The 26,883-nt window shown below is 41.5% G+C and overlaps 1 protein-coding gene across 1 annotated transcript in view; it reads right to left on the reverse strand.

Moving 5' to 3' along the window:
- SREBF2 (sterol regulatory element binding transcription factor 2) overlaps positions 1 to 26,883 on the reverse strand; it is a 244,640-nt gene that overhangs the window by 93,065 nt on the left and 124,692 nt on the right. Inside the window, exons 10-11 of the mRNA XM_053721355.1 lie at positions 26,413 to 26,674; positions 25,659 to 25,828 (exon numbers count right to left, since the gene is read on the reverse strand). Coding sequence (XP_053577330.1) covers positions 25,659 to 25,828; positions 26,413 to 26,674 — 432 coding nt within the window. The remainder of the gene's footprint in view (positions 1 to 25,658; positions 25,829 to 26,412; positions 26,675 to 26,883) is intronic.

The following is a 26,883-nucleotide window of genomic DNA, read 5'->3' on the forward strand; positions in this document are numbered from 1 at the left end:
TAGGCAAGAATCGAAAATCTTTGATTTCCTGACTTCTGTCAGAAAAAACTGAATTTATGCTTACCTGATAAATTTCTTTCTCTTGTGGTGTATCCAGTCCACGGATTCATCCTTTACTTGTGGGATATTCTCCTTCCCTACAGGAAGTGGCAAAGAGAGCACACAGCAAAGCTGTCCATATAGCTCCCCCTCTAGCTCCACCCCCCAGTCATTCGACCAAAGGTTAGGAAGAAAAAGGAGAAACCATAGGGTGCAGTGGTGACTGTAGTTTAAACAAAACATTTTTTACCAGAGCGGGCCGTGGACTGGATACACCACAAGAGAAAGAAATTTATCAGGTAAACATAAATTCTGTTTTCTCTTGTAAGGTGTATCCAGTCCACGGATTCATCCTTTACTTGTGGGATACCAATACCAAAGCTTTAGGACACGGATGAAGGGAGGGAACAAGACAGGTACCTTAAACGGAAGGCACCACTGCTTGCAAAACCTTTCTCCCAAAAATAGCCTCTGAAGAAGCAAAAGTATTGAATTTGTAAAATTTTGAAAAAATATGCAGTGAAGACCAAGTTGCTGCCTTGCAAATCTGTTTAACAGAAGCCTCATTTTTAAAAGCCCATGTGGAAGCCACTGCTCTGGTAGAAAGAGCAGTAACAGTTTCAGGAGGCTGCTGGCCAGCAGTCTCATAGGCCAAAAGGATGATGCTATTCAGCCAAAAGGAAAGAGGTAGCAGTCGCTTTCTGACCTCTCCTCTTAACAGAATAGATAACAAACAGGGAAGATGTTTGTCTGAAATCCTTAGTTGCTTGTAAATAGAACTTTAAAGCACGAACTACATCAAGATTGTGTAATAGACGTTCCTTCTTCGAAGAAGGATTAGGACACAGAGAAGGAACAACTATTTCCTGGTTAATATTCTTGTTAGAAACAACTTTAGGAAGAAAAACAGAATTTATACTTACCTGATAAATTACTTTCTCCAACGGTGTGTCCGGTCCACGGCGTCATCCATTACTTGTGGGAATATTCTCTTCCCCAACAGGAAATGGCAAAGAGCACAGCAAAAGCTGTCCATATAGCCCCTCCTTGGCTCCGCCCCCCCAGTCATTCGACCGATGGTTAGGAGAAAAAAAGGAGAAACTATAGGGTGCCGTGGTGACTGTAGTGTATAGAGAAAGAAAGTTTTCAAACCTGATTAAAAAACCAGGGCGGGCCGTGGACCGGACACACCGTTGGAGAAAGTAATTTATCGGGTAAGCATAAATTCTGTTTTCTCCAACATTGGTGTGTCCGGTCCACGGCGTCATCCATTACTTGTGGGAACCAATACCAAAGCTTAGGACACGGATGAAGGGAGGGAGCAAATAAGGTTACCTAAACGGAAGACACCACGGCTTGCAAGACCTTTCTCCCAAAAACAGCCTCCGAAGAAGCAAAAGTATCAAATTTGTAAAATTTGGCAAAAGTGTGCAGAGAAGACCAAGTCGCTGCCTTACATATCTGATCAACAGAAGCCTCGTTCTTGAAGGCCCATGTGGAAGCCACAGCTCTAGTGGAGTGAGCTGTGATTCGTTCAGGAGGCTGCCGTCCGGCAGTCTCATAAGCCAATCGGATAATGCTTTTCAGCCAGAAAGACAGAGAGGTAGCCGTAGCTTTTTGTCCTCTCCTCTTACCAGAGTAAACGACAAACAAAGATGAGGTTTGTCTAAAATCCTTAGTTGCTTCTAAATAGAACTTTAAAGCACGAACTACATCTAAATTGTGTAACAAACGTTCCTTCTTTGAAACTGGATTCGGACACAGAGAAGGAACAACTATTTCCTGGTTAATATTCCTGTTGGAAACAACTTTCGGAAGAAAACCAGGCTTAGTACGCAAAACGACCTTATCTGCATGGAACACCAGATAGGGTGGATTACACTGCAAAGCAGATAATTCAGAAACTCTTCTTGCAGAAGAAATAGCAACCAAAAACAGAACTTTCCAAGATAGTAACTTGATATCTATGGAATGTAGAGGTTCAAACGGAACCCCTTGAAGAACTGAAAGAACTAAATTTAGACTCCAAGGAGGAGTCAAAGGTCTGTAAACAGGCTTGATTCTGACCAAAGCCTGTACAAAAGCTTGTATATCTGGCACAGCTGCCAGTCGTTTGTGTAACAAGACAGATAAAGCAGAAATCTGTCCTTTTAGAGAACTCGCTGACAATCCCTTATCCAAACCCTCTTGAAGAAAGGAGAGGATCTTAGGAATTTTAATCTTACTCCAGGAGAATCCCTTGGATTCACACCAACAGATATATCTTTTCCATATTTTATGGTAAATCTTTCTAGTCACAGGTTTTCTGGCTTGGACCAGAGTATCTATCACATAATCTGAAAACCCACGCTTGGATAAAATCAAACGTTCAATTTCCAAGCAGTCAGCTGTAGAGAAAATAGATTTGGATGTTCGAATGGACCTTGTATTAGAAGATCCTGTCTCAAAGGTAGCTTCCATGGTGGAGCCGATGACATATTCACCAGGTCTGCATACCAAGTCCTGCGCGGCCACGCAGGAGCTATCAGAATCACCGAGGCCTTCTCCTGTTTGATCCTGGCTACAAGCCTGGGGAGCAGAGGGAACGGTGGAAACGCATAAGCTAGGTTGAACAACCAAGGCGCATCCACTAGAGTCGCCTTGGGATCCCTGGATCTGGACCCGTAGCAAGGAACCTTGAAGTTCTGACAGGACGCCATCAGATCCATGTCTGGAATGCCCCATAATTGAGTCAACTGGGCAAACACCTCCGGGTGGAGTTCCCACTCCCCCGGATGGAAAGTCTGACGACTCAGGTAATCCGCCTCCCAGTTGTCTACCCCTGGAATGTGGATTGCAGATAGGTGGCAGGAGTGTTCCTCCGCCCATTTGATGGTTTTGGATACCTCTCTCATCGCCAAGGAACTCTTTGTTCCCCCCTGATGATTGATGTAAGCTACAGTCGTCATGTTGTCTGACTGGAATCTTATGAATCCGGCCTTCGCTAGTTGAGGCCAAGCCTGGAGAGCATTGAATATCGCTCTCAGTTCCAGGATGTTTATCGGAAGAAGAGACTCTTCCCGAGACCATAGACCCTGAGCTTTCAGGGAGTCCCAGACCGCGCCCCAGCCTAATAGACTGGCGTCGGTCGTGACAATGACCCACTTTGGTCTGCGGAAACTCATTCCCTGAGAAAGGTGATCCTGGGACAACCACCAACGGAGTGAGTCTCTGGTTATCTGGTCTACTTGAATCTTTGGGGACAAGTCTGTATAATCCCCATTCCACTGCTTGAGCATGCACAGTTGTAATGGTCTTAGATGAATTCAAGCAAAAGGAACTATATCCATTGCTGCCACCATCAACCCTACTACTTCCATGCACTGAGCTATGGAAGGCTGTAGAATAGAGAGAAGAACTTGACAAGCGTTTCTGACTTCTGTCAAGAAGATCTTCATTTCTAAAGAATCTATTATTGTTCCCAAAAAGGGAACTCTTGTCGACGGATACAGGGAACTCCTTTCTACGTTCACCTTCCACCCGTGAGATCTGAGAAAGGCTAGAACGATGTCTGTATGAGCCTTTGCGTTGGAAAGAGACGACGCTTGAATTAGAATGTCGTCCAGGTAAGGTGCCACTGCAATGCCCCTTGGTCTTAGAACCGCTAGAAGGGACCCGAGCACTTTTGTGAAAATTCTGGGAGCAGTGGCTAGTCCGAATGGAAGAGCCACGAACTGATAATGTTTGTCCAGAAAGGCGAACCTTAGGAACTGATGATGATCTTTGTGGATAGGAATATGTAGATACGCATCCTTTAAATCCACGGAAGTCATAAATTGACCCTCCTGGATTGCAGGTAAAATTGTTCGAATGGTTTCCATTTTGAACGATGGAACTCTGAGAAATTTGTTTAGAATTTATAAATTCAGAATTGGTCTGAATGTTCCCTCTTTTTTGGGAACTACAAACAGATTTGAGTAAAACCCCTGACCTTGATGGAACTGGGTGTATCACTCCCATCTTTAACAGGTCTTCTACACAATGTAAGAATGCCTGTCTCTTTATTTGGTTTGAAGATAAGTGAGAAATGTGGAACCTTCCCCTTGGGGGTAGTTCCTTGAATTCTAGAAGATAACCCTGAGAGACTATTTCTAGTGTCCAGGGATCCTGAACATCTCTTGCCCAAGTCTGAGCAAAGAGAGAGAGTCTGCCCCCTACTAGATCCGGTCCCGGATCGGGGGCTACCCCTTCATGCTGTTTTGGTAGCAGCAGCAGGCTTCTTGGCTTGTTTACCCTTGTTACAACCTTGCATTGGTTTCCAAGCTGGTTTAGTCTGGGAAGCGTTACCCTCTTGTCTAGAGGAAGCAGAGTTAGAAGCCGGTCCGTTCCTGAAGTTGCGAAAGGAACGAAAATTGGACTTATTCTTAGCCTTGAAAGGCCTATCTTGTGGGAGGGCATGGCCCTTTCCCCCAGTGATATCTGAAATAATTTCCTTCAATTCTGGCCCAAAAAGGGTCTTACCCTTGAAAGGAATATTAAGCAATTTTGTCTTGGAAGATACATCCGCCGACCAAGACTTTAGCCAGAGCGCTCTACGCGCCCCAATTGCAAACCCTGAATTTTTCGCCGCTAATTTCGCTAACTGCAAAGCGGCGTCTAAAATAAAAGAATTAGCTAACTTAAGTGCGTGAATTCTGTCCATGACCTCCTCATATGGAGTCTCCCTACTGAGCGACTTTTCCAGTTCCTCGAACCAGAACCACGCCGCTGTAGTGACAGGAATAATGCACGAAATAGGTTGAAGGAGGTATCCTTGCTGTACAAAATTCTTTTTAAGCAAACCCTCCAATTTTTTATCCATAGGATCTTTGAAAGCACAATTGTCCTCAATGGGAATGGTCGTGCGTTTGGCTAGAGTAGAAACCGCCCCCTCGACCTTAGGGACTGTTTGCCATGTGTCCTTCCTGGGGTCAACCATGGGGAACAATTTCTTAAATATAGGAGGAGGGACAAAAGGTATGCCTGGCTTCTACCACTCCTTATTCACTATGTCCGCCACCCTTTTAGGTATCGGAAAGGCATCAGGGTGCACCGGGACCTCTAGGAACTTGTCCATCTTGCACAATTTTTCTGGGATGACCAGATTGTCACAATCATCCAGAGTAGATAGCACCTCCTTAAGTAATGCGCGGAGATGCTCTAATTTAAATTTAAATGTCACAACATCAGGTTCTGCCTGCTGAGAAATTCTTCCTGTATCAGAAATTTCTCCATCTGACAAACCCTCCCTCACTGCCACTTCAGACTGGTGTGAGGGTATGACAGATAAATCATCAGCGCCCTCCTGCTCTACAGTGTTTAAAACTGAGCAATCGCACTTTCTCTGAAATGCTGGCATTTTGGATAAGATATTAGCTATGGAGTTATCCATTACTGCCGTCAATTGTTGCATAGTAACAAGCATTGGCACGCTAGAAGTACTAGGGGTCGCCTGCGCGGGCATAACTGGTATAGACACAGAAGGAGAGGATGCAGAACTATCCCTACTTCCTTCATCTGAGGAATCATCCTGGGCAACCTTACTAAATGTGACAGTACTGTCCTTACTTTGTTTGGACGCCATGGCACAATTATCACATACATTTGGAGTAAGCACCTTGGCCTCCATACATACAGAACATGACTTATCTGAAGGTACAGACATGTTAAACAGGCTTAAACTGGTTAATAAAGCACAAAAACCGTTTTTAAACAAAACCGTTACTGTCTCTTTAAATGTTAAACAGGGCACACTTTATTACTGAATATGTGAAAAACTATGAAGGAATTATCCAAACTTTACCAAATTTCACCACAGTGTCTTAATGCATTCAAAGTATTGCACCCCAACTTTTAAATGCGGAAACCGGAGCCGTTTGCAATTTAACCCCACTACAGTCCAAGCCACAGCCTTTGCTGCGACATCACTTATCCCAGGGGGGTATACGATACCAATTCCAGCCTTCTAGAAACGTTTTCTGTGGATACCAGACCCTCTCACATGCAGCTGCATGCACTGCACTGAAAAGAAACTGCGCAATAATGGCGCGAAAATGAGGCTCTGCCTACTACAGAGAAAGGCCCTTCCTGACTGGGAAGGTGTCTTAACTAGTGCCTGGCGATAAAAACGTTCCCCAAATATTAAAAAGTTTGAAATCCACTTCAAAACCTTAATAATCACTTAAATAAACAATCGATTTAGCCCTTAAAAGTGTCCACCAGTTATTAGCCCATAATAAGCCCTTTATTCTGTCTGAGTCTAAGAAAATGGCTTACCGATCCCCATGAGTGAAAATGACAGCCTTCCAACATTACACAGTCTTGTTAGAAAAATGGCTAGTCATACCTTGAGCAGAAAAGTCTGCAAACTGTTCCCCCCAACTGAAGTTCTCTAGGCTCAACAGTCCTGCGTGGGAACGGCAATTGATTTTAGTTACTGCTGCTAAAATCATACTCCTCTTTTAAACAGAACTCTTCATCTCTTTCTGTTTCAGAGTAAATAGTACATACCAGTACCATTTCAAAATAACAAACTTTTGATAGAAGAATAAAAAACTACAACTAAACACCACATACTCTTCACCATCTCCGTGGAGATGCTACTTGTTCAGAGCGGCAAAGAGAATGACTGGGGGGCGGGGCCAAGGAGGGGCTATATGGACAGCTTTTGCTGTGCTCTTTGCCATTTCCTGTTGGGGAAGAGAATATTCCCACAAGTAATGGATGACGCCGTGGACCGGACACACCAATGTTGGAGAAACCAGGTTTGGTACGCAAAACTACCTTATCTGCGTGGAACACCAGGTAAGGTGAATCACACTGCAAGGCAGATAATTCTGAGACTCTTCGAGCAGAAGAGATGGCTACCAAAAACAAAACTTTCCAAGATAACAACTTAATATCTATGGAATGTAAGGGTTCAAACGGAATCCCTTGAAGAACTGAAAGAACTAGATTTAGACTCCATGGCGGAGCCACTGGTTTGTAAACAGGCTTGATTCTGACTAAAGCCTGAGTAAACGCTTGAACATCTGGTACCTCTGCCAGACGCTTGTGTAAAAGGATAGACAGAGCAGATATCTGTCCCTTTAAGGAACTAGCTGAAAATCCTTTCTCCAATCCTTCTTGGAGGAAAGACAATATCCAGGGAATCCTAATCTTACTCCATGAGTAACCCTTGGATTCACACCAACAAAGATATTTCCGCCATATCTTATGGTAGATGTTCCTAGTGACAGGCTTTCTAGCCTGAATCAGAGTATCTATAACTGACTCAGAGAAAGCACGCTTTGATAGAATTAAGCGTTCAATCTTCAAGCAGTCAGACGCAGAGAAATTAGATATGGATGCTTGAACGGACCCTGTATTAGAAGATCCTGCCTCATTGGCAATGTCCATGGTGGGACAGTTGACATGTCCACTAGGTCTGCATACCAAGTCCTGCGTGGCCACGCAAGCGCTATCAGAATCACTGAAGCCTTCTCCTGCTTGATTCTGGCGACCAGAAGAGGGAGAAGAGGAAACGGTGGAAAAAGATAAGCCAGATTGAAGGACCAAGGCACTGCTAGAGCATCTATAAATACAGCCTTGGGATCCCGGGACCTGGACCTGTAGAGAGGAAGTTTGGTGTTCTGACGGGACGCAATCAGATCCAACTCTGGAGTGCCCCAAAGCCGAGTCAGCTGGGAAAATACCTCCGGGTGGAGTTCCCACTCCCCCGGGTGAAAAGTCTGACGACTTAGAAAATCCGCCTCACAGTTGTCTACTCCTGGGATGTGAATTGCTGAGAGATGGCAGGAGTGATCCTCCGCCCATCTGATTATTTTGGTTACTTCCGTCATCGCTAGGGAACTCTTTGTTCCCCCCTGATGATTGACGTAAGCTACAGTCGTGATGTTGTCCGACTGAAATCTGATGAATTTGGCCGCAGCTAGTTGGGGCCATGCCTGAAGAGCGTTGAATATCGCCCTCAGTTCCAGAATGTTTATCGGGATAAGAGTTTCTTCCCGAGACCATAAGCCCTGAGCTTTCAGGGAGTCCCAGACCGCACCCCAGCCTAACAGACTGGCATCGGTCGTTACAATGATCCACTCTGGCCTGCGGAAACATATTCCCTGAGACAACCACCAGAGAAGAGAATCTCTGGTCTTCTGGTCCAACTGAATTTGAGGAGACAAATCTGCATAATCACCATTCCACTGTTTGAGCATGCATAGTTGCAGTGGTCTGAGGTGTATCCGTGCAGAAGGGACTATGTCCATTGCCGCTACCATTAGTCCGATTGTCTCCATGCACTGAGCTACAGACGGCCGAGGAATGGAATGAAGAGTTCGGCAAGTAGTTAAGAGTTTTAACTTTCTGACCTCCGTCAGAAATATTTTCATTTCTACCGAGTCTATTAGTGTTCCTAGGAAGGGGAACTCTTGTGAGGGGGGAGAGAGAACTCTTTTTGATGTTCACCTTCCACCCGTGAGACCTCAGAAAGGCCAATATAATCTCTGTGTGAGACTTGGTTCTTTGGAAAGTCGACGCCTGAATTAAGATGTCGTCTAGGTAAGGCGCCACTGCTATGCCCCGTGGTCTTAGAACCGCCAGGAGGGACCCTAGTACCTTTGTGAAAATTCTGGGAGCAGTGGCCAACCCGAAGGGAAGAGCCACAAATTGATAATGCTTGTCCAGAAAGGCAAACCTGAGAAACTGGTGATGATCTTTGTGGATAGGAATGTGCAGGTACGCATCCTTTAGATCCACGGTAGTCATATATTGACCCTCCTGGATCATTGGTAAGATTGTCCAAATGGTCTCCATCTTGAATGATGGGAATTTGTTTAGAATTTTGAGATCCAGGATTGGTCTGAAAGTTCCTTCTTTTATGGGAACCACAAACAGGTTTGAGTAAAACCCCAGTCCTTGTTCTGCAATTGGAACTGGGTGGATCACTCCCATTGTATGTAGATCTTCTACACAGCGTAAAAACGCCTCTTTCTTTGTCTGATCTGTAGACAGACGAGAAATGTGGAACCTTCCCCTTGGAGGAGAGTCCTTGAATTCTAGAAGGTATCCCTGGGCTACAATCTCTAAAGCCCAAGGATCGTGTACATCTCTTGCCCAGGCCTGAGCGAAGAGAGAGAGTCTGCCCCCTACTAGATCCGGTCCCGGATCGGGGGCTACCCCTTCATGCTGTCTTGGTGGCAGCTGCAGGCTTTTTGGCCTGTTTACCCTTATTCCAGCCCTGGTAAGGTTTCCAGGTTGCCTTGGGCTGTGAAGCGTTACCCTCTTGCTTTGCAGCCGGAGAGGATGAAGCGGGGCCGTTCCTGAAATTGCGAAAGGAACGAAAATTAGCTTTGTTCTTTGTCTTAAAGGGCTTATCCTGAGGGAGAGCATGGCCTTTTCCCCCGGTGATATCTGAAATCTCTTTCAATTCAGGCCCGAAGAGGGTCTTTCCTTTGAAAGGAATGTTCAAAAGCTTGGATTTAGACGACACATCGGCCGACCAGGACTTGAGCCATAGCGCCCTGCGCGGCAAAATGGCGAAACCTGAATTTTTTGCCGCTAACTTAGCTATTTGGAAAGCGGGTCCATAGGGTCGTTAAAAGCACAACTGTCTTCAATTGTATGGTTGTGCGTTTAGCAAGTGTAGAAACAGCCCCCTCTACCTTAAGGACCGTCTGCCACGAGTCCCTCATGAGGTCAGATATGGGGAACATTTTCTTAAAAACAGGAGGGGGGACAAAAGGGACACCTGGTCTATCCCATTCCCTAGTAACGATATCTGCTATCCTCTTAGGGACCGGAAACGCATCAGTGTAAACAGGGACCTCTAAGTACTTGTCCATTTTACACAATTTCTCTGGGACCACCAAAGGGTCGCAGTCATCCAGAGTAGCTAATACCTCCCTGAGCAACACGCGGAGGTGTTCTAGTTTAAATTTAAAAGCCAATGTATCTGAATCTGTCTGAGGAGGAACCTTTCCTGAATCAGAAACTTCTCCCTCAGACATCAAATCCCTCGCTCCCACCTCAGAGCGTTGTGAGGGTATATCAGATACAGCTATCAAAGCGTCAGAATGATAATAATCTGTTCTTAAAACGGAGCTATCACGCTTTGCAGGTAACACGGGCAGTTTAGATAAGAAAGCTGCAAGAGAATTATCCATGATTGCCGCTAAATCTTGTAATGTAAAAGGGTTAGACGCACTAGAGGTACTAGGCGTCGCTTGAGCAGGCGTAACTGGTTGTGACACTTGGGGAGAGGCAGACGGGCTACCCTCGTTACCTTCAGTCTGAGAATCATCTTGGGCCACATTCTTAAATGCAACAATATGATCTTTAAAGTGTATAGACATATCAGTACAAGTGGGACACATTCTGAGAGGGGGTTCCACCATGGCTTCTAAACACATTGAACAAGGATTTTCCTTAGTGTCAGACATGTTTAACAGACTAGCAGAGTACACAAACAGGCTTGGAAATCACTTTAATCAAATAGAAAACACAATTTAAAAAAAATGTTACTGTGCCTTTAAGAGATAAAAAGAGCACACAATTTTACAAAACAGTGAAAAATGCAGCAATCCTTCTGAAATTTTCACATGTAGCTAAAGCCTTAATAAGATTGAACCACAAGTTTCAAAACGATTAACCCCTTAATACCCAAACCGGAGCAGCCTAAAGCCAGCACCCGGTTAAATTACTACAGCACCTTGCCACAGCCTTGCTGTGGCCCTACGTGCCCTTAGGGATCAGATTTGGGGGGATAAAGCTTCTTTTAGGCCCTCAAACATCAGCAGGACCCTCCATGTGAAGCAGCATGCACTTCTCTGCAATTCTAACTGCGCATCTGAGGCGCAAAGTTAGGCCCCTCCCACTCTACTCCGGAGCTGTGAGGCCTAGTAAATCACTCCTAAGTGACTAAAAAACAGCCATGTGGTAATAACCCCAGAAAGAACCCAAAGGGGCTTTCAAAAGTGTCTTGCAAACGATATTTTCCTTAGCTAAACAATCGATTGCCCTGAATCAGTGTCAACCAGCATAATTAGCCCTGTTATGTAAGCATTCAATTCCTTACTAAGTCTGTGAACATAGCTTACCCTCCCCTCATGGGGATATTGTCAGTCTCTTCTAGCATTATCTCAGTCTTGTCTAGAAATAAATGACTGAACATACCTTATTGCAGTTCCCCCTGCAAACTGTTCCCCCAACTGAAGTTTTCTGGTACTTCTCAGTCCTGTGTGGGAACAGCAGTGGATTTTAGTTACAACATGCTAAAATCATTTTCCTCTCAGCAGAAATCTTCATCACTTTTCTGCTAGAGAGTAAATAGTACAAACCGGTACCATTTAAAATAACAAACTTTTGATTGAAGATAATAAAAACTACAATTCTAACACCACATTCACTTTACCCTCCCGTAGAGAGACCCTAGTGCTTAGAGCCAGCAAAGAGAATGACTGGGGGGTGGAGCTAGAGGGGGAGCTATATGGACAGCTTTGCTGTGTGCTCTCTTTGCCACTTCCTGTAGGGAAGGAGAATATCGCACAAGTAAAGGATGAATCCGTGGACTGGATACACCTTACAAGAGAAATCTTCAATTATAGGGAATCAATTATGGTTCCCAAGAAAGTTACCCTTGTATTTGGAACTAAGGAGATCTTTTCCAAATTTACCTTCTATCCGTGAGATCGCAGGAAAGATAATAACATTTCCGTGTGGGACCTTGCTTGTTGAAAGGAAGGCGCCTGGACCAGTATGTTGTCCAGATAGGGCGCCACTGTAATGCCCCGTAATTGGAGCACCGTCAACAGGGATCCCAGAACCTTTGAGAAACTTTTGGGAGCTGTGGCAAGGCCGCAAAGGAAGAGCCACGAATTGGAAGTTTTTGTCTAGAAAAGCAAACCTTAGAAACTTGTTATGATCCCTGTGAATGGGAACATGCAGGTACGCGTCCTTTAAATACACAGTTGTCATAAATTGACCCTATTGGACCAAAGGAAGAATGGAACTAATTGTTTCAATCTTGAAGGACGGTACTCTGAGGAATTTGTTTAGACTCTTGAGATCTAAAATTGGTCTGAAGTTTCCCTCTTTTTTGGGAAGCACAAAAAGATTGGAATAAAACCCCAGACTCCGTTCCTGCATTGTAACAGGAACTATCACTCCCAGGTCGGAGAGGTCCCGTACACAGTTTAAGAACACCTCTCTTTTTGTCTGGTCTACAGATAATCTTGACAGTAGAAACTTGCCTTTGGGAGGGAAATTCTTGAACTCTAGGTTGTATCCCTGGGACACTAATGTCCAGTGCTCAGGGATCCTGCACGTCTCGAACCCAAGCCTGAGCGAAGAAGGAAAACCTGCTTGGAAGAGGAAGAATTTCCCTTGAAATTTCGAAAGGAACGAAAAATTACTCTGACGTCCCTTTTGTTTGTTTCTCTTATCCTGAGGGAGAAGATGACCCTTTCTTACCGTAATATCAGAGATAATTTCCGTCAAACCAGGTCCAAACAAGGTCTTCCTCTTGTAAGGAATCGCTTAAAGTTTAGACTTAGATGACACATCAGCAGACCAAGGTTTTAACCATAAAGCTCTGAGTGCTAGTACAGCAAAACCTGAAATCTTTGCTCCCAGTTTGATAACCTGTAGGGAAGCATCAGTAATAAAGGAATTAGCCAACTTAAGGGCTTTTATCCTATCCTGGAACTTATCAAGGGGAGTTTCTGTCTTTATAGTATCAGACAATGTATCAAACCAATATGCCGCTGCACTAGTGACGGTAGCAATGCACACAGCAGGTTGCCATTGTAAACCCTGGTGTACATACATCTTCTTGAGTAACCCCTCTAATTTTTTATCCATAGGATCTTTAAAGGCACAACTATCCCCTATATGGCAGGGGTCAGCAACCTTGGGCCCCCAGATGTTTTGGAACTACATTTCCCATGTTGCTGAGACACTCTTTAGGCTGTCTGAGCATCATGGGAAATGTAGTTCCAAAACATCTGGAGGCCCAAGGTTGCTGACCCCTGCTCTATGGGGATGGTGGTTCTCTTGGCCAGAGTGGAAATAGCACCTTCCACCTTGGGTACGGTTTGACAAGCCTCCTTGATAGAGTCCGCTATGGGAAACATCTTCTTAAATATAGGAGAAAAAGGGATACCCGGTCTAACCCATTCCTTAGCAATTATCTCAGTAGCTCTATCTGGTACAGGAAAAAACTCCACCGAGGAAGGTACATCAAAATATTTGTTTCTAGACATGGATACAAAAGACAAAGGGGCGCCTCATGTGTAGATCAGAGATGTAACAAATCCCACACTGAATAGAAAGCTTAGCTAATAAAGGAAGAAATTTATCTAAGATTGGTAAAATAAAGAATCTATGGCCAAATGAACGAAGGGCATTAGAAAACCTTATGAATGATCGGAACCTAGTGATACACCAGGCTGACAAAGGTGGGGGAATAGTCCCGCAGAATTACGAGGACTATATAAAAGAGGCTAATCGTATCTTATTAGATCATAAGTATTATAACATAATTTATGTAAGAACTTACCTGATAAATTCATTTCTTTCATATTAGCAAGAGTCCATGAGCTAGTGACGTATGGGATATACATTCCTACCAGGAGGGGCAAAGTTTCCCAAACCTCAAAATGCCTATAAATACACCCCTCACCACACCCACAAATCAGTTTAACGAATAGCCAAGAAGTGGGGTGATAAGAAAAAAGTGTGAAAGCATAAATATAAGGAATTGGAATAATTGTGCTTTATACAAAAAAATCATAACCACCACAAAAAAGGGTGGGCCTCATGGACTCTTGCTAATATGAAAGAAATGAATTTATCAGGTAAGTTCTTACATAAATTATGTTTTCTTTCATGTAATTAGCAAGAGTCCATGAGCTAGTGACGTATGGGATAATGACTACCCAAGATGTGGATCTTTCCACGCAAGAGTCACTAGAGAGGGAGGGATGAAATAAAGACAGCCAATTCCACTGAAAAAATAATCCACACCTAAAATAAAGTTTAAATTTTATAATGAAAAAAACTGAAAACATAAGCAGAAGATTCAAACTGAAACAGCTGCCTGAAGTACTTTTCTACCAAAAACAGCTTCAGAAGAAGAAAACACATCAAAATGGTAGAATTTAGTAAAAGTATGCAAAGAAGACCAAGTTGCTGCTTTGCAAATCTGATCAACCGAAGCTTCATTCCTAAACGCCCAGGAAGTAGAAACTGACCTAGTAGAATGAGCTGTAATCGAGTTTTACCCGACTCGACATAAGCATGATGAATTAAAGATTTCAACCAAGATGCCAAAGAAATGGCAGAGGCCTTCTGACCTTTCCTAGAACCGGAAAAGATAACAAATAGACTAGAAGTCTTTCGGAAATTCTTAGTGGCTTCAACATAATATTTCAAAGCTCTAACTACATCCAAAGAATGCAATGATTTCTCCTTAGAATTCTTCGGATTAGGACATAATGAAGGAACCACAATTTCTCTACTAATGTTGTTGGAATTCACAACCTTAGGTAAAAATTCAAAAGAAGTTCGCAAAACCGCCTTATCCTGGTGAAAAATCAGAAAAGGAGACTCACAAGAAAGAGCAGATAATTCAGAAACTCTTCTGGCAGAAGAGATGGCCAAAAGGAACAAAACTTTCCAAGAAAGTAATTTAATGTCCAATGAATGCATAGGTTCAAACGGAGGAGCTTGAAGAGCCCCCAGAACCAAATTCAAACTCCAAGGAGGAGAAATGGACTTAATAACAGGTTTTATACGAACCAAAGTTTGTACAAAACAATGAATATCAGGAAGATTAGCAATCTTTCTGTGAAAAAGAACAGAAAGAGCAGAGATTTGTCCTTTCAAGGAACTTGCAGACAAACCTTTATCCAAACCATCCTGAAGAAACTGTAACATTCTCGGAATTCTAAAAGAATGCCAGGAAAAATGATGAGAAAGACACCAAGAAATATAAGTCTTCCAGACTCTATAATATATCTCCCTAGATACAGATTTACGAGCCTGTAACATAGTATTAATCAGAGTCAGAGAAACCTCTTTGACTAAGAATCAAGCATTCAATCTCCATACCTTTAAATTTAAGGATTTGAGATCCTGATGGAAAAAAGGACCTTGCGACAGAAGGTCTGGTCTTAACGGAAGAGTCCACGGTTGGCAAGAGGCCATCCGGACAAGATCCGCATACCAAAACCTGTGAGGCCATGCTGGAGCTACCAGCAGAACAAACGAGCATTCCTTCAGAATCTTGGAGATCACTCTTGGAAGAAGAACTAGAGGCGGAAAGATATAAGCAGGATGATACTTCAACAGGAAGTGACAATGCATCCACTGCTTCCGCTTGAGGATCCCTGGATCTGGACAGATACCTGGGAAGTTTCTTGTTTAGATGAGAGGCCATCAGATCTATTTCTGGAAGTCCCCACATTTGGACAATCTGAAGAAATACCTCTGGGTGAAGAGACCATTCGCCCGGATGCAACGTTTGGCGACTGAGATAATCCGCTTCCCAATTGTCTATACCTGGGATATGAACCGCAGAAATTAGACAGGAGCTGGATTCCGCCCAAACCAGAATTCGAGATACTTCTTTCATAGCCAGAGGGCTGTGAGTCCCTCCTTGATGATTGATGTATGCCACAGATGTGACATTGTCTGTCTGAAAACAAATGAACGATTCTCTCTTTAGAAGAGGCCAAGACTGAAGAGCTCTGAAAATTGCACGGAGTTCCAAAATATTGATCGGTAATCTCACCTCCTGAGATTCCCAAACCCCTTGTGCCGTCAGAGACCCCCACACAGCTCCCCAACCTGTAAGACTTGCATCTGTTGAGATTACAGTCCAGGTCGGAAGAACAAAAGAAGCCCCCTGAACTAAACGATGGTGATCTGTCCACCACGTCAGAGAGTGTCGTACAATCGGTTTTAAAGATATTAATTGAGATACCTTTGTGTAATCCCTGCTCCACTGGTTCAGCATACAGAGCTGAAGAGGTCGCATGTGAAAACGAGCAAAGGGGATCGCGTCCGATGCAGCAGTCTTAAGACCTAGAATTCCCATGCATAAGGCTATCGAAGGGAATGATTGTGACTGAAGGTTTCGACAAACTGATATCAATTTTAGACGTCTCTTGTCTGTCAAAGATAGAGTCATGGACACTGAATCTATCTGGAAACCCAAAAAGGTTACCCTTGTCTGAGGAATCAATGAACTTTTTAGTAAATTGATCCTCCAACCATGATCTCGAAGAAACAACACAAGTCGATTCGTATGAGATTCTGCTAAATGTGAAGACTGAGCAAGTACCAAGATATCGTCCAAATAAGGAAATACCACAATACCCTGTTCTCTGATTACAGACAGAAGGGCACCGAGAACCTTTGTAAAAATTCTTGGAGCTGTTGCTAGGCCAAACGGCAGAGCCACAAACTGGTAATGCTTGTCTAGGAACGAGAATCTCAGAAACTGATAGTGATCTGGATGAATCGGAATATGCAGATATGCATCCTGTAAATCTATTGTAGACATATAATGCCCTTGCTGAACAAAAGGCAGGATAGTCCTTACAGTTACCATTTTGAATGTTGGTATCCTTACATAACGATTCAATATTTTTAGATCCAGAACTGGTCTGAAGGAATTCTCCTTCTTTGGTACAATGAAGAGATTTGAATAAAACCCCATCCCCTGTTCCAGAACTGGAACTGGCATAATTACTCCAGACAACTCTAGATCTGAAACACATTTCAGAAATGCTTGAGCCTTCGCTGGGACACAGGAAAGAAAAAATCTCTTTGCAGGAGGCCTTATCTTGAAGCCAATTCTGTACCCTTCTGAAACAATATTCTGAATCCAAAGATTGTGAACGGAATTGATCCAAATTCCTTTGAAAAAACGTAATCTGCCCCCTACCAGCTGAGCTGGAATGAGGGCCGCACCTTCATGTGGACTTAGGAGCTGGCTTTGATTTTCTAAAAGGCTTGGATTTATTCCAGACTGGAGATGGTTTCCAAACTGATACCGCTCCTGAGGATGAAGGATCAGGCTTTTGTTCCTTTTTGTGACGAAAGGAACGAAAACGATTATTAGACCTAAATTTACCTTTAGATTTTTTATCCTGTGGTAAAAAAGTTCCTTTCCCTCCAGTAACAATTGAGATAATAGAATCCAACTGAGAACCAAATAATTTATTACCCTGGAAAGAAAGGGAAAGCAGAGTAGACTTAGAAGACATATCAGCATTCCAAGTTTTAAGCCATAAAGCTCTTCTAGCTAAAATAGCTAGAGACATATACCTGACATCAACTCTAATGATATCAAAGATGGCATCACAAATAAAATTATTAGCAAGAGTAGAGACAGCCCCATCAACCTTAGGGATTTTGTCCCAAAATTCTAATCTGTCAGATGGCACAGGATATAATTGCTTAAAACGTTTAGAAGGAGTAAATGAATTACCCAAATTATTCCATTCCCTGGAAATTACTTCAGAAATAGCACCAGTAACAGGAAAAACTTCTGGAATAACTACAGGAGATTTAAAAACCTTATCTAAACGTTTAGATTTAGTATCAAGAGGACCAGAATCCTCAATTTCTAATGCAATTAGGACTTCTTAAAGTAAAGAACGAATAAATTCCATTTTAAATAAATATGAAGATTTATCAGCATCAACCTCTGAGACAGAATCCTCTGAACCAGAAGAGCCATTATCAGAATCAGAATGATGATGTTCATTTAAAAATTCATCTGAAAAATGAGAAGTTTTAAAAGACTTTTTACGTTTACTAGAAGGAGGAATAACAGACATAGTCTTCTTAATGGATTTAGAAACAAAATCTCTTATGTTATCAGGAACACTCTGAGTATTAGATGTTGATGGAACAGCAACAGGTAATGTAACTTTACTAAAGGAAATATTATCTACATTAACAAGTTTGTCATGACATTCAATACAAACAACAGCTGGAGAAACAGCTACCAAAAGTTTACAGCAGATACACTTAGCTTTGGTAGCTCCAGCACCAGGCAGCGATTTTCCAGAAGTATCTTCTGACTCAGCTTCAACATGGGACATCTTGCAATATGTAATAGAAAAAACAACATATAAAGCAAAATTGATCAAATTCCTTAAATGACAGTTTCAGGAATGGGAAAAAATGCCAGTGAACAAGCTTCTAGCAACCAGAAGCAATAAAAAATTAGACTTAAATAATGTGGAGACAAAAGTGACGCCCATATTTTTTTTTTAGCGCCAAATAAGACGCCCACATTATTTGGCGCCTAAATGCTTTTGGCGCCAAAAATGACGCCACATCCGGAACGCCGACATTTTTGGCGCAAAAAAACGTCAAAAATGACGCAACTTCCGGCGACACGTATGACGCCGGAAACAGAAAAAAAAAATTTTGCACCAAAAAAAGTCAGAATGACGCAATAAAATGAAGCATTTTCAGCCCCCGCGAGCCTAACAGCCCACAGGGAAAGTCAAATTTTAAGGTAAGAAAAAAATTGTTTTATTCAAATGCATTATCCCAAATATGAAACTGACTGTCTGAAAATAAGGAATGTTGAACATCCTGAGTCAAGGCAAATAAATGTTTTAATACATATATTTAGAACTTTATAAAAAAAGTGCCCAACCATAGCTTAGAGTGTCACTTACCCCAGGACACGAATCTACATGTTGTAGAAAGCCAAACCAGTACTGAAACGAAAATCAGCAGAGGTAATGGTATATATATAAGAGTATATCGTCGATCTGAAAAGGGAGGTAAGAGATGAATCTCTACGACCGATAACAGAGAACCTATGAAATAGACCCCGTAGAAGGAGATCATTGAATTCAAATAGGCAATACTCTCCTCACATCCCTCTGACATTCACTGCACGCTGAGAGGAAAACCGGAATCCAACCTGCTGCGGAGCGCATATCAACGTAGAATCTAGCACAAACTTACTTCACCACCTCCATAGGAGGCAAAGTTTGTAAAACAGAATGATTTGTGGGTGTGGTGAGGGGTGTATTTGTAGGCATTTTGAGGTTTGGGAAACTTTGCCCCTCCTGGTAGGAATGTATATCCCATACGTCACTAGCTCATGGACTCTTGCTAATTACATGAAAGAAATAAAATTAAATAATGACCCCACTCTGGCTTTTGGCAAGATTTTAATAGGTATTATAGAACAAGGTTTCGTAAAGGGAATTTTAAGCAAAAAAGAGAGAGCATATTTACTCCCCGATCATCCCAACATACCTTTCTATTACCACCTGCCTAAGGTTCATAAGGACCGTTTAAATCCACCAGGGAGGCCCATTATTGCGGGCATTAATAGCCTCACAGATCGGCTATCAGAGTATATCGATTTCTTTCTGCAAAAATATGTTGTTAATTTGACATCTTATATAAGGGATACAACAGATCTATTAAATAAACTATCAGACATTCGAAAGAAAGATGAATGTTTTTGGATCACTTGTGATGTTGGGGCTCTTTATTCCAATATTGATCATAAACTAGGAATAGAGGCCACACTTTTTTGGATAATGATATCTATTTACCCATTGTTCAACAGGATTTCATACTACAACTCCTCTCTTATTTTATCTCACAACTATTTTCAGTTTCTGGATGAGTTTTATTTGCAGACAAAGGGGACGGCCATGGGTACCAGGTTCGCCCCCAGTTTTGCCAACTTGTTTATGGGAGTGTTCGAAGATCAATATATCTATAACTCGACTGCGGGGCAAACCTGGTATTCTATGGTCGCTATACAGATGACCTGTTAATTTGGGAGGGCTCCCTGGACACTGCAGTCCAATTTGTGAATGGCCTTAATAATAATACAATGGGTCTGTAATTCACACACAATATACAGCCAAATAGAATAGAATATTTGGATGTGGTCCTAATGGGGGTGTTTTGTCTTCCACCTATTTCAAGAGTGTTGACACTATTTTGAGAGCAATCATTTGAATAGTTGGAAGACAAATATAGCCAATTCAGAAGGATCCGTAAAAAATGTGGTACGATGGATCTCTATGAAAATCAATCCCAGATCTTGACTAAAAGATTTAGAGAGAAGGGCTACCCTAACCATTTAATTCTGGATAGTTATAAGGCAAAAAACTTGGATAGAACATCGATTTTAGCCCCAAGAGCCAAATTTAAAGATGACCAGGAAAATTCTTCTTTGCAGAAACCAGCATTCATTGCACAATTCAATACAGATCATAGACACATCTGGAAAATTATGAACACCCATTGGCCTATAATTCTCAAAGACCCTTACCCTAAGGGGACTTTGGAAAAACCCCAGAGACTAGTATTCAGACGGGCACCTACATTGAAACAAAAACTTGCACCTAGAAAGGTGGTAGTCTCTAAGAAAAATATTCACAATGTAACAAAGAAAAATCTAGGTATACATCAAGGCAAGTTGGGATCTTTTAGGTGTAACAAACCTAAATGCCTGATGTGCAAATACATCACCCATGGGAACAAAACAATCACATGTAACACCACAGGAGAGGTAATCAACATCAAATCACATCTTAGCTGTAACTCAGACTTCTTTATATATGTTCTAACCTGTGTGTGCGGTTCACAATATTTGGGCCGCACATGTAGAAAGGGGCGAACCAGATAGAGTGAACATTTGCGCAACATAAAAAATGTTCCATGAAGCACAGTGTCTCCAGACATAGCACAATCAAACATAATTGAAATTATAATACATTTAAAATGACCCCTTTAGAGAGAGTATTCCACGAACATCTGGACACAATAGATACACTCGTTTACGCCAGAGAGAAACCTTTTGGATATATTGTTTCCAATCATTGTTTCCCTCTGGCCTAAATGAAGATTTAGATTTGGCTGCTTTTTAGTTTCTGCACTATAGGCGAGGAGATGATAGCACATTTAGAGCTAAGTTATATTTATGTTGATTATAGGTTACTGTAATGATACAACATTGTGTATGTGTATTAATTTGTATTATTATACACATTTATATCGTTAGAGAGAGTGATTATATAGTTTTCCATTTTTAGAAGATATGGATGGAATATTTTTAGTATGATGCCTTTACACACATATATGCACCAATAATAGTGATTAATTTGACTTTTTTTAATTTTATATTATTGTTAGGGTTTTAATAGTTCCGTCAGTAAGCTATATCAATATTTGAGTTCTAGACATATAGATAGAATTAACACTACCTATCATTAAACAAGGAAGAATGCACTTTTATTATACATGTTCTTTTTTATGATTTAATATTTTTTTTCCACAAGCATTCAGCTATATGCACATATAGATATACACCGATTAGGTTTTCAACATTTATAGATTCATTTGTTACACATAAGCGCATATAGATGTATGTGGATTATGTTTCCACTACATAGAGATTACCTTACTGTATGTATTACTACACATTTATATTTCAAACAGTATTACCCTATAACACACACAAAGAGGATATATTTGGATTATATACTTATGTTTAATATATGATAGCTAACGTCAGACATAAGGCTCCATGATGTTTTTTATAACAGGTAAATCCCTAACAACTGATGACGATTATTTTGACAGGTTAGAGTATTGGAGAATATTCCTGGTTAGCAACTAGTGACGAACCTGACAGGATTTTCTTTGATTGGTCAATGGCTAATCACATGGGAGAATAAGACTCAAATCAGGTGCCCTATAAGCACATAATGGAGTGTATAAGGATCAAGAAGATATGTTTGGGTCACATAGTGTACATAATAGTATGGATTAAATATAATATACATACTACAGATATGTTTTAGATCTAACCATTTAGCTATTAGGGATCATTAACAAGAACAAAGACTTGTTTGGCGATGTTATAAGCATCAATAATAGAACTGCCTAGTAACTAGTTACGTTGCAAATATGAGATTTTATGATTGGTCTCTATACACGTGACCTTAACAGTCCAATAGGAGTCAATAATACTGCCTAGTAACTAGTGATGGTTTTAATTATAAGATTTTACGATTGGTCTCTATACACATGTGACCTTAACAGTCCAATAGGGGTCAATGATAGAACTGCCTAGTAACTAGTGATGTTGCAAATATGAGATTTTAAGATTGGTCTCTATACACATGTGACCTTAACAGTCCAATAGGGGTCAATGATAGAACTGCCTAGTAATAGAACTGCCTAGTAACTAGTGATGTTGAAAATATGAGATTTTATGATTGGTCTCTATATACATGTGACCTTAACAGTCCAATAGGGGTCAATAATAGAACTGCCTAGTAACTAGTGACGTTGCAAATATGAGATTTTATGATTGGTCTCTATACACATGACCTTAACAGTCCAATAGGGGTTTATTCCACACTAGCTGCACACTGCAGATTGAATAAAACATCAGGGACTCATGAAAGAGAGCAATGGATCTATGACACAATGATTTTAAAATAAAGTAAGCAAACATACCATATATTCCACTAAGTATAAAGCAGTATCGAGTCTGGTCTCCCAATTTAGGTATCTTTTAAAATAGTTTTTATTTTTGCATAAAACTTAACTTTGTGGACACAACACAATATTACAATCAGATACTGCATATAAGTGTGATCAGGGTGCTATACTGTAAGTCTTCCATCAGATTTCAAATATGTGTCATACATTGTAATTGTTATTAAGTACTGTTTCACAAAGAAACTTTAATTGTACACACATGTGTTTAATCATGCCTTCAAGGGGGTGTGTTTTATCCTTTGTTCTAATTGGTTATTCATTGTATAAAGGTTTAGGAGATAGTAAGGTGCCTATATGCCTGAGGAAATGGCTATTTTAGAGCCGAGAAACGCGTTGCATTAGGAGGGCTACATGTCTATGCCCTCCTATCACTTGAAGCTTTTGTTTTTATGTGAGTTTTAATAAACCTTGTGTTTTACATAAGCCAAGTGTTAGCACCTTACTTTTATCCCTATCGCTCTTTGGGGCGAACTGCATTCAGTACTCCATCTGGGTACTGCATCTGGTGTTCTTGAGTGTTACCTGCTGCCTGGGTTAGCTGATACACCCTGAGTTATTAGCCTGCAACCACAAGCGCACAAGGTGCTTCAGCTAAATGTGAGTATCCATTTGGCTTTCTATTCAGTGTGGGATTTGTTACATCTCTAATCTACACATGACGCGCCCCTTTGTCTTTTGTATCCATGTCTAGAGCCTGATCAAGAGTGATCTGCAAGAAGGAGAGCAGCCCTGTATCTGGAAATTATGGACTAACCGTTTTGTGAGATAAAAATATCTCTGACCTGTCCTCTCATATATTGGACTTGTACTGTAGTTGCGATATTTTATATTACTTTTTATGCGATTGATTATATGTTATTTAATTTTATTTGTTTTAATTTATTGTGTTATTTTTACTTTTAGATGGTCATATATTCATTTATGTAGTAGAGAGCGCCCCCTAGCTTGGTTAATTCTAAATAAAATATTTGTTTAGCTTACTGGATTTTTTTAAGATTAACTACGACCATGGTATCGCTGTCGTCCAATGTAGCTAAAACCTCCTTGAGTAACAGACGGAGGTGTTCTAGCTTAAACCTGAAGGATACAACTTCAGTATCAGTAGGAGGAATTACACTGTCAGAATCTGAGATTTCACCCTCAGATGCTATAGAAGTATCCTCCTCCTCAGGCTTATGAGAAGGGGCATTCGAAATAGCAACGACTGCGTCAGTAACCTCGCTTGATGAATATTTATTCTTCCTCTTGCACTTTCCGTGCAACATGGAAAAAGACGACAACACATCAGAGACTGCAGAAGACATGAGGGAAGAAATGTCTTGCAACGTAACTCCAGGAGAAGTTAGAGAGGAAGCGCAGGGCACTGCATGTGAGGGCTGTAAAATTTGGGACCCTTGAGGAGAAAGCTGCAGCAAATATTGAATATTGTCATTAGACTCCTGAACAGCATCCGCCTTAGAAAATGTTGGCTCAGAAAAAGTTCTTGCAATACATGAAGAACAGAAAGGGATTGGTGGTTCCACATTGGCATCAAAACATAAAGAACAATTAACATTTTGCAGAGCCTCTTGGTCCATTCTGACTCACAATGGATCAAAAATTTAAGTAAAAAAAGTCTAAATCTTTTAATAAAATTTAAACAGAAAAAATGTACTGTCACTTTAATTTTTAAACCGTAACTTTTTTACTCTTTATTTTTCTATGCAAAAAAAAGAAGCTAAAAGTAATTCAAAAACACCTCTACACCTCAGCTTATTTGCCGAGGTGCCTACCTGCCGTCCTGACACTGCAACTTTGATAACCCCCTTAGTAGAAGATCCGGAACTCGGCAGTAGATGTATTCACCTGCTCTCCGGTTCTAGAACGCAGGTACTTAGACAAACATGCGTAATCTAGCTGAGACTAATCGCTTTCCCCCCGGTCACAGGAAGAAAAGAAAAGTTGCGCGCAACACCAATTGCCGCCTCTCAAAGCTCCGCCCATCGTGGGCGTGTTAAAAAGGGAATCTCCCGGTCGGCATCTTTGTTTTAAAATTAAACCGCCGGGAGCAGTGAAAACCACCGAGAAAACTGAGCCCAATGTCTCTCCGCCCCAGTGCCTGTATAATAAGCTGTCAACATAAGGTCCCTCCATATGTAAAAGAGTTTATGTGTTCCATTCATAATAAAGTGCCTTAATTTTCTCTGAGTCTTCTTACTTCCCCAGAATATTAAGTTAGCACTTACCTCATAAATCTGCCCGACAGCAAGGCAGCTCACCAGGTTTGTGAGGTCCTCTCCCTCACATTGGACCTGTGGAAAAGAAATAAAGACCGAGTAATATTACTCAGGCTTTAGGAGTTAGGGCAACATAAATATATGTGAGGCGCATTAAGCTTTATGTCCCACAAGTTCCCATTGCTCTAAAACCACCACTGCTCTACTGAAGAGACTGGTATGGACTACGGCTACACCCTAGGACAAAGCAACACAATCTTGTACTACTTAGAAAATAATAAACTCTTGATTGAAGAATCACCTAACTTTACCACTTCCTTGCTCAAACATAGGCAAAGAGAATGACTGTGGTGGGAGGGAAGGGAGGTGAAATTTAACAGCTTTGCTGTGGTGCTCTTTGCCGCCTCCTGCTTGGCAGGAGTGATATTCCCAATAGTAATTAGAGATGATCCGTGGAGTCATCGTGTCATTAGAAAGAAATACACAAAGTTAGTGTGTGTATGTGTATATATATATATATATATATGTATATATATATATATAACAATTAAAATTATGGGGGAGATAAAAATCTGAGATTAAAATCCTCCATGTCTCAAAAGTAAATCAATATAAATGTTTGCATAGAAAATTAGCACATCTAGGCAAGTACCCCGCTTACGATAACCCAGTAAAACTTCACATACATTGTTACCAATGCACCAGAGAATTCTGGGTAAGATATGCAAAATCTCAGTTTTTTTGCTAATTTTCTATGCAAAAATGTATATTGAGATAGGGGCTTAGGGGGTTCAGTGTTTGTACAGTTAGTGAGAAGCTTACAGAGAGGAAGCGGAATCTCCAGGGAAAGCTGGTTTTCATCTGCAGGGCTGTGGTCAGGTGAATTTCTGCTAGCAAACTTGCCGGGATCTTGTCTCCTGCGCACTCTGCCAGGTTCACGGCACACAGAGCGAGATTGAGGCCGGAGCAGTGCCAGCCGGAAGGCAGTTTACCTGTCAGTGCCGGGGGGAAAAAAATCTCTCAATGTGCACTTTATGAGGAACAGAAAATTATTAATTTATAACCGCCAGCTGCTACAGTCTCCAAATACACAGCGCTCTGCCTGCAAAGGGATATGCAAATACAGCAATGCACACTAGGAACCTACTAAACTGTATTCATTTGTAATGACCACTGACTTCCAGCAAAAGGCTACGGATTCTGCTTTCTTGATCAAAATACTAAATACGGTTTGAACACTTAAGTCCCTATCTAAACAACGTGGGTAAAGCCAGGATGTTTCTAAGCCAGAATTAAACATTAAAAACTGTTAATGACTCAGAGAATCCAACTTAGATAGTAAAAGAACATTTAGACGGTTGTTGTTTTTTTACTAAGTTACTTAATTCTCTTATCATTTGTTAAAAGCATACCTATGTAGGTTCAGGAACGTGCACATTATTTGAGCAGCAGTGTTAGCAATAATTTTATAGTGCCAGGATATGTGCACATTCCTAAGACTACCTAAGTATGCTCTTCATAAAGGGGTAGCAATAGATGTAGCTGCGCAGTACTGTTCTACACATGCAGAGCATACCTGTCAGGTACAGCTGATGAAGTTTGTGGTAGACAAGAGCAGCATCTCTGGCGCTGGTTGTGGCCTCGTCCTGAAACTCTGCTTTCTTGCAGTGCCCTGGGGTTCGCTTCAACAACCAACGCACCAAACTGATCTTCTGAAGGCTGCAACGAATGATGTTCCAGGACAGACTGCACAGCAGGTCCAAACGGGAGGAAGGAAGCGAGCGGCCCAACACACACAAACATGTCTGCAGGTTCGCTGTAGCCGCCCCAAAATCGCCCTACAGATTAAACAAATGAACAACCCTAGCCATTAACAATATAATCTCCATAGTACGACTTATCACATTTATTTACAGACACACAGATTAATAAAAGTTTGCTGCCTAAATATGACAAACTACCTTTGTAGTGCTATGTCAAAGAAGGGGTTAAAAGGAGCTGCAATATAACCATACGCCAAAGGGTAAATAAATCATTTTATATCATG

The sequence above is a fragment of the Bombina bombina genome, chromosome 7, assembly GCF_027579735.1.
Source record: "Bombina bombina isolate aBomBom1 chromosome 7, aBomBom1.pri, whole genome shotgun sequence".
Lineage (NCBI taxonomy): Eukaryota > Metazoa > Chordata > Amphibia > Anura > Bombinatoridae > Bombina > Bombina bombina.